Below are 12,108 nucleotides of genomic sequence, written 5' to 3'. Positions count from 1 at the left end.
GTGAGTATCATTTCTCTCTATCCTGATCACAGTTAATCTCTGTCACTCTTATCACTCACAAGAAAATAAATCACAGAAAAGGTGATGATATGGCAGTAACCACAAGCAGCACTGCTCTGCAGTGCCTGCTGACTGTGTGAATTAATGCCAAGTCTGTCTGTCTGTCTGTGCTCAGGCTGATCTCCTGTTGCTGTCGAGCAGTGAGCCACACAGCCTGACGTACATCGAGACAGCTGAGCTGGATGGGTAAGTGAGCCTGGCCCTGGTGAACAATCACTGCCACCACTGCAAAGCCACACTCCTGGTGACACTGGGTGCTGCAGGCATACCTGCAATAGCTTTGGTAGCAAGAGTCTTGTAACATGTAGAATAAACTTTGGGCAGGTGTCTTGAAAATAATATCTTCTGGTGGATACTTTTGCTTCTTGAGTGCAAGTGTCATGTGAGGAGAGTACTTCACTTTTCAGTGACAGTTCTTCTAATGCTGAGAGTCAGTTAGACACATGTTCCTGCAATATCCCCAGCAGAAGCTGTTTCTTTTCTCTCCTTTGGTATTTTCCTTGAGACAGATTATCTAGGTGAGATAATCATAATGCATAACTCTGGTAATCTCCTTTGTACTTCTATAGAATAATATCAATGCAAGCACACAGCAAAGGCTTTCAAATGCTGCCCACTCCAGAACACAACTGGCCACAAAAACAGAGGGCTGCAACTTGTGTTGATTGGAATAAGCTGGAACTGACTCATCTTTATGGCCCAGTTTGCTTTACCTTTTCTGCATTGCCCAGAATGAGCAACAGTCTGAGGGACTAAACAAGACCAGAGATTTTGTGTCTCTCCCAAGACCCTACAGGCAGTCCTCTGGACTTTCTCCATCTGATCCCTGTGAAAATGAGTTTGTAGTTTTCATACACACAAGTGCACTTCCAAGAGGCCCTGAACAAATGCAGTATTCTTTTGGCACTGCATTTCCAACTCCCCAGCTAACTAGTCCCAGGACTGAAGTAATCTTCCAGATTACCATGGGGAGAAAAGATTCAGAGCTCTCATATATGCTTAGATACCTCTGGTTTAAATGTGTTATGAGTGACAGGATAGAGAGTGCTGTGCTCTGTGGTGAAATTAAGAAGACAGAGGCACTTCACTTTTGGTACCATGCTCGGAATTCCTCTGAATGCCTGTCATTGCAACTGAAAGAGAAAATCTACACACTTTGGCCAGGTGAAACAGGTGTATGGTACCACAGTCCATCAGATATCTAAGGAAGAAGACTGTCCTCAAAATCACAAGGGATTTTCAAGGAAAGCTTTCAGGTCACATATGATTTTCAGTTCATTTTTTTGTCTTATATTGTTTGTCACAGTGAAACAAACCTGAAGGTGAAGCAGGCACTGACAGTCACTGCAGAGCTTGGAGAAGATCTTCAGAAGCTGACAGAGTTCAATGGTGAGTATAAATGGAAAGTTCACTTTCCACATGACTGGCCCAAATTATAGAGAGTGGTTGGGAGTCTTCCTTCCAAGCTGTCTGCTGCCCAGTGCTAAGTCTTCTCTGGAAACAGTGCCAGCAAAACAGAACAGGCACTATGCAGTCTGTACAACAGGTGTCAACACCACATGTAAAGGAAAAGATCCCTCGTTACTTGCAGGTCTTGGTGCCATGCCTCGTTGTATCCTGACACTGCACTGGTGGCAATTCTTCTGCATAGACACTTTCCTTTTGCATCTGTCTGCACGTGTCAAGACTACCCACCTTGAAAGCCAGCATAAGAGTTCACATAACTGCACAATGGAAACTGTTTTCCCAAAACATTACACTTAGTTCTGGCTTCAAAACATTTTCACACTGTGCTTTCACACTGAGGTAGCACTGATGATGCACTGATTACATTTATCTTCAGATCAGTGGCACTTTGCAGACACCACATAGACCTGAGGACTAACTGTGCACAAAGGGCAGGTGACTACTTCCCACCTTGAAGTCTCACCCTGAAACTGTTCCTTTCCTCTCTCAGTGCAACAATAAAGACTGAATTCTAAAATATCTAAAGGCAAGCAATATTAATGTGCTTTACAGGAAATGTGTCCTTTATCAGCACTGTTTATTGTATCAAATGCAAGATAGGCTAGGCTAGGCTAGGCTAGGCTAGGCTAGGCTAGGCTAGGCTAGGCTAGGCTAGGCTAGGAATAGAATAGAATAGAATAGAATAGAATAGAATAGAATAGAATAGAATAGAATAGAATAGAATAGAATAGAATAGAATAGAATAGAAATAATCTAATCTAACTGGCTGACCAAAAATTAAAGAATGTTTTTAATGCCTATTAATGTTCAAATGCCTATTAAACCTGACAAGCTGTGGGCATCAATCACCTCTCTAGGAAGCCTGTTCCAGTGTGTGGTCACCCTCTCAGTAAATAAATGTTCCCTAAGATGTCCAGTCTGAACCTCTTCTGGTGCGACTTCAACCATTCTCAGAGAATACTTAGCAGCACATACAGAGACAGGAGCTAGACTTGTCAAAACCAGAATACTCCATGCTTGGATATTATCTGTCTGTTTAGAGAAGATAAGAACTTCTTGAGAAGATGGGAACACCAGACCAAGTGGTATTAGTCATGTTCTGCAGTGCCCTGCTGTCTTAGATATGAGATCAAGATTACAGGAGGAGTCATTATGGAAAGGGGTGGAATGAGTACTGGTGTCCTTGGAACGCCTCAAGGATTGCAGGCTCTCAGGAAATACTTTTAGATATAGAGGGAAAATAATTTTAGAAAAAAATGTTTTTGAAATAAATAGATGACGTCAGGACAAGTGGTGGGGATGTGGCAAAGAGCGTAGCTGAGACTGTCTCTGGTAGAGTTTCTTTTGTCTTCGTTGTTGAGGTTTTATGCAATTGTGTGTGGTTTTTGCCAAGTATCAGCTCAGTTTGTCAGGATTTCTTTGAAGTGATGGCTGAGGTCCTGAGTGTTTTAGGTCTTGAGAAATAAGTTTGTACATGTACAGTTAGATGCTTATGTTAGTAATTGGAATGGCATTCCTTTATTATTTTCCTGAGCAGGCTGAAATGTCTATCAATTTGAAGCAAAATCTTAATCTTAGATAATTTTTCAAGCATGCTTAGTATGATGCTTATCTAAGGGCACATTGTTCTTGGAAGTGCTTAACTTAAAAAAATGTTTAAAAATATTTTGGAAAATTGAAAATTTTCTTATCAGATATTTATCTATTCTCTAAATCTCCATTTTACTTATGTTGTAAATAAAAGTGGCCTCTTCACAATATTAGAAATGAATAAAATGTTTCCCATGATAATTTATACTTGATAGTGTACTGGGAAGAGTGCCTGGAATCAGACCAGCTTTGCGTTTCCCTTAGCAAACCTCTGTAGAAATATTTAAATATTTATATAACTCTTTATCTAATTACTTTTTAAGACAGGAAGAGAGGACAGGGCTGTGCAGCTAATACAGGCACTCAGCGGAATGCTCAATGTGAGTTATGATATTTGTTTGATGGTTCAGATAAGGAAGATGCTTGCTAAATGCTGAATTTCTTAGTTTCATTTGGGGAACTGGGAGACCAGAAAGGCCACTTTCAGTTACCCTCTACTTATCACATTTGACTTGGCAATATTTGACTCTTCCAGCTGAAACATATTCCAGATTGCTGTTAGTGGGCGAGGAGGACAGGAGGCATGGTGCCTGTCTGGGCAGCTGCAGAGCTACTGGGTCCAGTGCAGCTGTCCTGGGGAGATCTTTAGAACTTCTCACTCTTTTGTGGTCAGTCTTATGTGGGTGAATCCCTTCTGATCTCAAAATTAGCATGTCAGTAGCCCAGACCCACCTGCTTACAGGCAGTGTCCCATGGTGTTCCTGCTGGGAGACCATGGCCTGGATTTGCTGCGCCAAGCATTGCGCTGTTAGAAGTTCCAGTGCAACACCTCTGTGTCCTTTGTGCTTTTCAAGGTGTTTGTGAGGATGGCAGTGAGACTGGCCTGGTTACTAGAGACTTTCAGAAATGATGGGGCACAGGCCTGGTCCCTGTTGGACCGACTAGATGAAAAAACAGAATAGCAACACAGTTGTTAGCATCAATTCTGATGCCACATGTGTCACTGGATCTCCTAACTGTTCAATCTTTCATGTCTGATGGTTTGTCTGCCCTAGATTAGAGCTGCTTTTTTGACCATTTGCAAAATTTTTGATTTAAAATGTGTGGTGGAGATGATCCTGACGCTTAAAGCTGTATACTTTTCTTCCGGACTTCTCTGGATTTTGTTTCCAGTCTCTTGAGTCTGGTGTGTAAATCTGAGAGCAGCTAAAAGAACCGTACTCTCAGCAAATGCTAATATTTTTGTAGGTATTTACAGCCTGTGATGAAAATAACTTTAACGTTCCTGCTGATTAAGTGAACAGACTGAACTGTTAGGTTGCCTTTCAGTAAGGTTCAATACATCCACAGGGCTCTGCTTTGAATCTTTAAATGTCAGGTGCAGCGGTTGATTTAAGTAGTTGTTTTTATACTGAGGTATCTGAACATATTTTATTGCAAGAAATAAAAATAAAGCATGGAAATAGACACTCCAATCACTTAGAGCGTCAGCTCAGTGGCCAAAGAAGGTAGCAGTTTCTTTTTATGTGCTCCTGGGACTTGAGTTATAAAACAGATTAAATTAAAAATCAGTGAACAAAGACACCTCAGTTAATTACTTTTCTGCAGCCTTTAGGCTATGATTCTATTCACTTGGGCTCCTGCAGCTTGAGGGAAAATGAAATAGGAAAAAAGGTGGTGTCAGCATTTTTAGCTAAAGTTATCCAGTGACATCCTACTGCTATGAACTTGCTGTGAATGGATTAAAAGTATGTTGCTGGTTCAACATTTCTTCTAACTCAAATAGAAGTTCTGGAAAGTTTGTTTTGTACTCTACCAATAAAAAAGTGCCACGTTCAAAGTGTTGGATAAATCCAAGTTCACTATGGTCCCTTGAATTATGAGAAGAATATGGGGAAGGAGCAACAACCCAGAACATCAGTAAATATAAGATACAGAATGAGAATGACAGGGTTAGGAACTGACTGTAACTAGAGTGCAAAATATTGTCTCTCCGAGGAACAGCTGGGAATGCAGTATTGATGACACCTTTCTGGACCAAGATTTCCATTTTCACTTTTACCTTCTTTTTACAGGAGAAGTCAGGTGTGAGGCACCAAATAACAAACTAGATAAATTCACAGGAACTCTTACACTTCGAGGAGAGAAATATGCCCTGGACAATGAGAAGATGCTGCTGAGGGGCTGTACTATCAGGAACACAGAGTGGTGCTTTGGACTCGTTATTTATGCTGGTAGGTAAAAAGACTGACATGTTGGTTGCAGAGCCCAGCAGCACTAGTTTGGGGATACATCACACCCAGCATCCACAAAGTTTATGTTTCTACTGGGTATGAGAAGAAAAAAGTTTATTGTTTCAGAAATCCACGCAGCAAAGTACAGGAGAGGAGTTTTGATTGATGACTAAGATAGAATGTAACTATTAAATTTGGTTAAGAATTCTCCCAAGTGTACTGAAATACACACTCTGTATAATTTTTATGTGATTTTAATCCAGATTGAAATATAAGGGTCATCAATATTATTATTGATTATTGATTACATCTATGAGCATAGTCCTTCTATTTTTTACAATACTCCTCTAGGCCTGTGAGATAATACATAATATGTCACCAACAACATAGCAGTATCAGATATGCTGTGAAAAGTGAATAAACCTGAAAGGAAGGGTTAAATGTTGAAAGAAAATAGTTGAGTCAAAGTCCAGATTTAATGGTTTTATCTGACTCTCTCCATATAATCTCTGACAAAAGACTTAATCTATTTATGCCCAAATTTCCCACCAGCTCTCTAAACTGTGTGTACCTGACTTCATGAGAACTGTGATGGTTATTTATGCTGAAAAGCACAGTGGGCCCTCAGAGAGAATCAGCTTTAGAACAGCTAAGTGTTATTGCTAAAATTTACACATGTGCTTCATCTCCAGGGCCAGACACAAAACTCATGCAGAACAGTGGAAAAACAACTTTTAAACGAACAAGCATCGATCGGCTCATGAACGTCCTTGTGATGGTGGTAAGTTGATTAATGTGTCTTCCTTTCTTCAGATGTGTTCATCATTTCCAGATGCTCCACGTCCCTGTCCACACAAATGGGAGAATATCAGAAGTGACTAAGGATAAAAAGAAAAAGTACATCATAATTTACATCATAATTTATTAGTGGCCTGAGTTCTGCAGCACCTCTGCCAGCCCATCTTGCAAAGCAAGGCCATTACACTGACAGAATTAAGGACTTTCCTTCTGAGCTTGTCATTTACTCTGCTCTCCCTTGCTCTGCATTTTTATGTGAGAAATATTATGAAGTTTGCAAAGCCCTTTTTTTCTTCTAATAATACTGTCATTTTCTATTTAAATAAACATTAGCAGTTCTCTCTCTTCCTCCTGATTTCTTGGCATCTCTGGTTATATCTGCGAAGGACTTGGTAATTGAGTTTGCTAATTTACACGATGCCAGCTCCTGACTTGACACATTATGGTAAATTATTAGCATGGTCTCACTCATGCTCAAAATGGTGTTTTTAGCAGCTGGGAAATTTGAGAACACTTATCTTACATAGCAGGCACTCTTCTCAGATTGAAAAGCAGATCTAATTTGAGGGTTAAGATCATCAGTGCTTTTAACAAATGGCAAATACTTCCAGGCAGAAATAGTGTTTCTTTCACAGACGTTCTCAAGATTTTACTGTTTGAGTTCAAAGCCACTCAGGGAAGAAAGACATACACTCTGACACTACTTTAATCAGTGTTGCTTGAAGAAAAAGTTTTTTCAGATTTTATTTCCCTATGAGCTCAAATTTGTCATGCTTTCCCACACATGCTGCACCACCTTCAGTTTATGACACTGAGAGGGTCTGGTGGCCAATGGTCACTGTTCCTGCCTCTTCCCTACTACTCTTGCTCTCTAGAACATTTTAGCAGCCAGCTAGGGACAAGATTCATTCCCAGGAACTGGAAGAAGCCCTGGAGGAGGCATCCATCAGCAGTCTGTGCATGACAGCAAGGCTGTCCTGTGCTCTCCCTGCCTTCTCTGACTTCATAATTCCTCAATTCTGGGGCTTAGAGCACAAACTTCTCCAGAGTGGCACCACCCTCCAACCTCCATGTTTCATCTCAGCCTCTCTATTCCTGTTTTTTTTTTTTTTCTCGGGATCCCAAAAGTCCTTTAGGTGAGTCTGGGGATGCCCAGCAGTGCCACAGCAACTTCAGGGTTAACTTCAGTCTCTCTTGAGGCCTTGCTCTGTGTACAGTAAAGATATGCCCTTAATTTTAATAATCTTGCACCAATCTCTACCAAGGAAAAATCTTGGTTTATTAACCTTGGCTATCATCAGCTTGTTTCCCTCAATATTTTCTTTCCCTTCTCCCCATAAGTGGGTAGCAATACCAAACAAGGTTGGGCCACTTACATTCAAAATTTTGCAAGCATTTGAAGAATCTCACATTTTCATAGGTGTTCTGCTATGCTCTGACTGAAGAGGAGAATGAGCTGTGGGGGGATCCTCAGGGCACAGAAACAGAGCAGAGAAAAACTGAACTGGGAATCTGGAATTCAATGTTCAATTAAGATTTGCTAAATCTCCTTTCACAAGCCAAGGGTCCCACCCAGAACTTTCAGTCTGTTTAGCCTCTCTTTATAAAAACAAATGAGATGATTTTACCTCCTGGCTCTGTTTTAAAAAAAACTGAGCAAGTTGCAGCTGATTGCATCAGCCTCTGCCTGGGTTCTTGGGCACTGGAGGAGCCAAGGGTGTGTTTTGTCTCATTTACACATTTCTAAGGATCCTAAAATTTTGATGTTTAAATAAAGCTTTGTCACACATTAAACACCAGACTCTGCACACCTAAGGGGACGTGGCATTGGGTTTTTTGGGTTTTTCCAGCTCACTGGGTGGTCAAAGGTTACAGAGTGTGGTCATAAAGGCAGGCAATATATTGTGCTCTTGAGCTGGAGAATACAAAGCAGCCAGGACTTACTATAAATAGGTAATTTAACTGTAATGCATCTTACTGCTTGTTAACACTGGCAAAGTAATTTTGTGTTTATTTGCCCATAAAAATTCCAAGCACAAGGCAGTGTTTAAGCAGGTTTGCCAAGGGAGTTCCTGCTAAATGTTGCCCTGGTATGCCCCAACAAGGGTTAATCAGAAGTGAACCTTCCCAGATGGCAGTCATAGCTGTTTTGTCACATTTGGAGGTGTTTCTCTTTGATCAGAGAGAGAAGTTAATGTTCCTATACTGGGGATGCACGTGCCAGCTCCAGAGATGCTTTTTTTCTCCAAAAGCTGCTTTGTAGCAGGCTAGGGGGAGTCAATTATCAGAGTGAGCTCTTACATTCATCTCTTAAACAACTGACTGCTTCAAATCCCAGAGCAGAGCTCAAAGTACCAATCAAGAAACCAAGACTGTTTTAATTCACAGTCCTACAGTCAATGTTTGTCTTGAAGTCAAAAGTCACTTCCTCTTTACAAAACTTTTACCAAGAGTATCTTTAGCAGGGGCATGGGCAGGACCCGAGGACGGAGGTTGTTCATGCTGGGAAGCTCCATGAGCATGCACAAGCAATGATTTTTCATGTCATTCTCTTCAGGCCTGTGGTTACAATTGCAACACCCTGCCCACTGTTGTTTCTGTGCACAGAAATTAATTTCGAGGGCTGCTTTTAATGCCTTGGTCCTTTCCATTTGTTTCGGATAAAACAGCATGTTAGTGAGCTTTGTGCAAGCACAAGTGTTGCACATGAGTGGAGTTGTGAGAGCTTTGACATGCCCAGTGCACAGAAAACAAAATGTACATAAGTCAAGTGCAACTGTAGGCAAGAGCTGCTGTGGTATAGAATCAGAGTGTTTTGAGTTGGAAGAGACCTTAAAGACTATCTTGTTCCAACACCTCAGCCATGGGCAGGGACACCTTGGGAAAGGTCAGCTCCTGTCTTGCCCCACATATATTTCTTTTGCTGAATCACACACTCAAATTCCTACATGGATTGTGATATTCTTCAAATGGATAATTTTTAACCTCTGAGGCAGTGAGGTGGACATGCCTCTCAAATACCCTTAAGTCTTTATAATTACATCAGCACAGATTGAGTATGTTTTAATTTCTGGTTCAAAGAGGTTTAAAAACACTGCACCACATTCCTTACCAGCAAGCAATATTGTCTCCATTTCACAAATTGAGCAATTTATTTGGCTTCACACAATTAAATAGAGAAGCTACTACTCATGTGTGAAATAAATGTATCCCCTGAAACTCAGTCTGCCACCTTTTCTTACTGCAGTTCCCTTTTGTGGCTTTTTGATATTAAAACTTGAGTTAATCAGGCATGAACATTTCACGAAGTGATGCATAGTACTCCACAGAAGTATCTTTCTTCCTCCCATAGATTACCTCAGCAGTACAAATATTGGCTTTACCATCAATGTTTCTATGTTTGTCTCTCAATTACTGTTTTTAGAAAAGGTTGATTACTGTTTTAATGTGATTGTTGCTGTGTGGCCTTTACATAATGGCTCAACTTACTGATATTTCCTCCCTAATGATTATCCTTGCAAAAGATGATTTTTAATTGCTCTTTTGTGCAACCTGTTGACTCCATATCTTCACTTTTTTATTATTATATTGGTTGTTTTATGTCAAATGTTTGGAAAAGGCCATGCCAAAAGAATTAATTTCTCATAATTTGTCCAGGAAGGATGACAAGTTAACTGCAGTTTATCTCCCCCACTGTCACCATTACTACATTATAAATATTGTAATTATATTAGCAGGATTCCAAGATCGTGGGTCTTCCCAGTTTAAAAACATTGTTAAAAACTAACCTTATTAAAACTTAAAAACTAACCTCTAAGCTTCCTTCTTTGAATTAGATGGACTTGCTGCATTGAAAATGCATATTAGCAGATAGAGCCACACAGTACCCTGTATCAGTGAATATAATCTGCCCTTTTCATCTACTATAGAGCAGATAAGTCCTTCTTCTTCCTTTCTCCTTCCTCTTGGAGGACTGTCTGTTAACACCTTTGCTTTTCACATGCCTGTTTATTACTTTATTTTTTTCTTTTCTTGATACTTTATTACTGTTTGATATTCCAGTTCTGAAATTCCTTGCAGTTTGTATTAATTTGTGTTAAATTTCTTTCTTCCTGTTCTTTCTGTCTTCTTTTCCAAATAAATGTATTGCCACAGTCTTGTCCTTTTTTAATCAAAAAATGCTTTATGGCGTATGTAATGTTTTTGTGTCTGTTTAATGCTGTTCCCTAGGAAGCCCCAGTTTTCTGTATGGTTTCCCAATTTGAAATTCACTTCCCAGCTGCTGTTGCCCTGGTTGCTTCAGGCTTCAGGAAACAGGCTTCTCTAAAGCCCAAAGTTACGCATCACTGGTTGGTGTTGCTTTTTGTTTGCTCAAGGGAAATGTAATCAAATTGTGAGGGCAGATACTGAGGCAACCATTAGCTTTGAGAAAGCAATTAACTCTCCTCTAACCATCAGAATAATATCCATTGCTAAATTCCAGACTGTACGCTGATGGATTATCCTCAGTGGCCTTTCAGAAATTGTGAAGAAGACTGTGATACATCTGGCAGATGGCCAAGTAAAGTCCTCCAGGCAGTTTCTACTCCCAAGTGTGCAGCCAGATGTTTGAAGACCCTCAGCTCAAGTGTCCTCTAATGAGATATGGTGTTCTGCAGCAGACTGCTGTAACCACCCTAGTTGAGATGTCTGCTTGGGATTTAAATCTCCAGCTGTCTGAGCACTTTGAATTCCAAGTTGCCAGACTCTGCATTGTGTAGCTTTGTCATTGAGGTAGAAGTATCATAATTTTGCTGGTTTTTCCTCTTCATCCCTAGGCACGTTTTCCTATGATTCAGGCTACCCAACCCTATCCTATTAGGGTCTTCTGATTAACCTGTGCAAAATAAATTACTTGTTTCTAAAATGCAGTACATTTTGTTTGGTTTTGATTTGTTTGGTTTGTTTTCTGATTTTTTTTTCCAGATCTTTGCATTTTTAGCACTGATGTGTCTCATCTTAGCCATTGGCAATGGTATCTGGGAACATGATAAGGGCTACTACTTCCAGGTCTATTTGCCCTGGGCAGAGGGTGTCAACTCTGCCTCCTACTCTGGCTTCCTCATGTTCTGGTCATACGTGATCATTCTAAACACAGTGGTACCTATTTCACTCTATGTCAGGTATGTGCCGGAAGCTCCTCTCACTTTTGATCTTAGGAGAGATTTAGCTTTTGCCTTAACTAGGAGCAACATTTTCTTTAAAACCTAACACAGCCCCATCATGGATGCTCCTACACAACCACAGTGAAGCTTTTCTTGTTTCTGCTGCCTTCAGAAGGTTTTATCAGGGCTGGAGTGGGGACAACAGCGAGCCCTGGAAGAGGAGAGGATGATTTCATAGTTAAAGGGGAGGTGTAGATGTGTAGGATGCTATAGGAGCAGGGCTGGAAGCCTGCCACCATTAGCATCTTGCTAACAGTGAATGAATGGCCTGTTCTTCAAGGGGGCTTCAGGACTGTGTGAGGATTTCCAGGTAAGTAGGTGCAATCAGGTTGAAGTACTTGGTGCTATCTGAGCAGTTGAATGTGTTGTATCTTCCCAGACAATGCAGAGTTGTTGGTTATTAGTGATAGACAAATAGAAGTGACAGGTAGGCAATGTGTCTGTGATGCTCTCAAAACTTGGGGCTAGGGTACAAACTGCACAGCCCTGTTTAATTAATCATTGTGCCTACCTTCAGCTAGCATTGCTACTGAGACTCTCTTTTTTGTTGGTAAACATGAGGAATGAATTCCTTTCCTGTCCAGTATGTCACCCAGCAAGCTGAAAATTAATGTCTTCTGTGAGTTGATGCCACTCTTTTGGTTGTGCTGAGTGGAACAATGGCTCTCTTGTTGTGGAGCTCACTGTTGTTTGAGACATGGCTGTGCCCATCCCCTGCCACTGCCACTGTGGGCTCAGCCCAGCCCACATCTCTG

The 12,108-nt window shown here is 40.8% G+C and overlaps 1 protein-coding gene across 1 annotated transcript in view; it reads left to right on the top strand.

The window, feature by feature from the left end:
• Positions 1-12,108, top strand: part of LOC134057010 (phospholipid-transporting ATPase ID-like) — a 51,337-nt gene that overhangs the window by 14,888 nt on the left and 24,341 nt on the right. Inside the window, exons 7-11 of the mRNA XM_062513978.1 lie at positions 176-246; positions 1,367-1,449; positions 5,193-5,351; positions 6,044-6,132; positions 11,115-11,311. Of these exons, the coding sequence (XP_062369962.1) occupies positions 176-246; positions 1,367-1,449; positions 5,193-5,351; positions 6,044-6,132; positions 11,115-11,311 (599 nt within the window). The remainder of the gene's footprint in view (positions 1-175; positions 247-1,366; positions 1,450-5,192; positions 5,352-6,043; positions 6,133-11,114; positions 11,312-12,108) is intronic.

This window comes from Cinclus cinclus, chromosome Z (assembly GCF_963662255.1).
Source record: "Cinclus cinclus chromosome Z, bCinCin1.1, whole genome shotgun sequence".
NCBI classification, from domain to species: Eukaryota; Metazoa; Chordata; class Aves; order Passeriformes; family Cinclidae; genus Cinclus; species Cinclus cinclus.
This window is presented reverse-complemented; position numbering and strand designations above follow the sequence as displayed.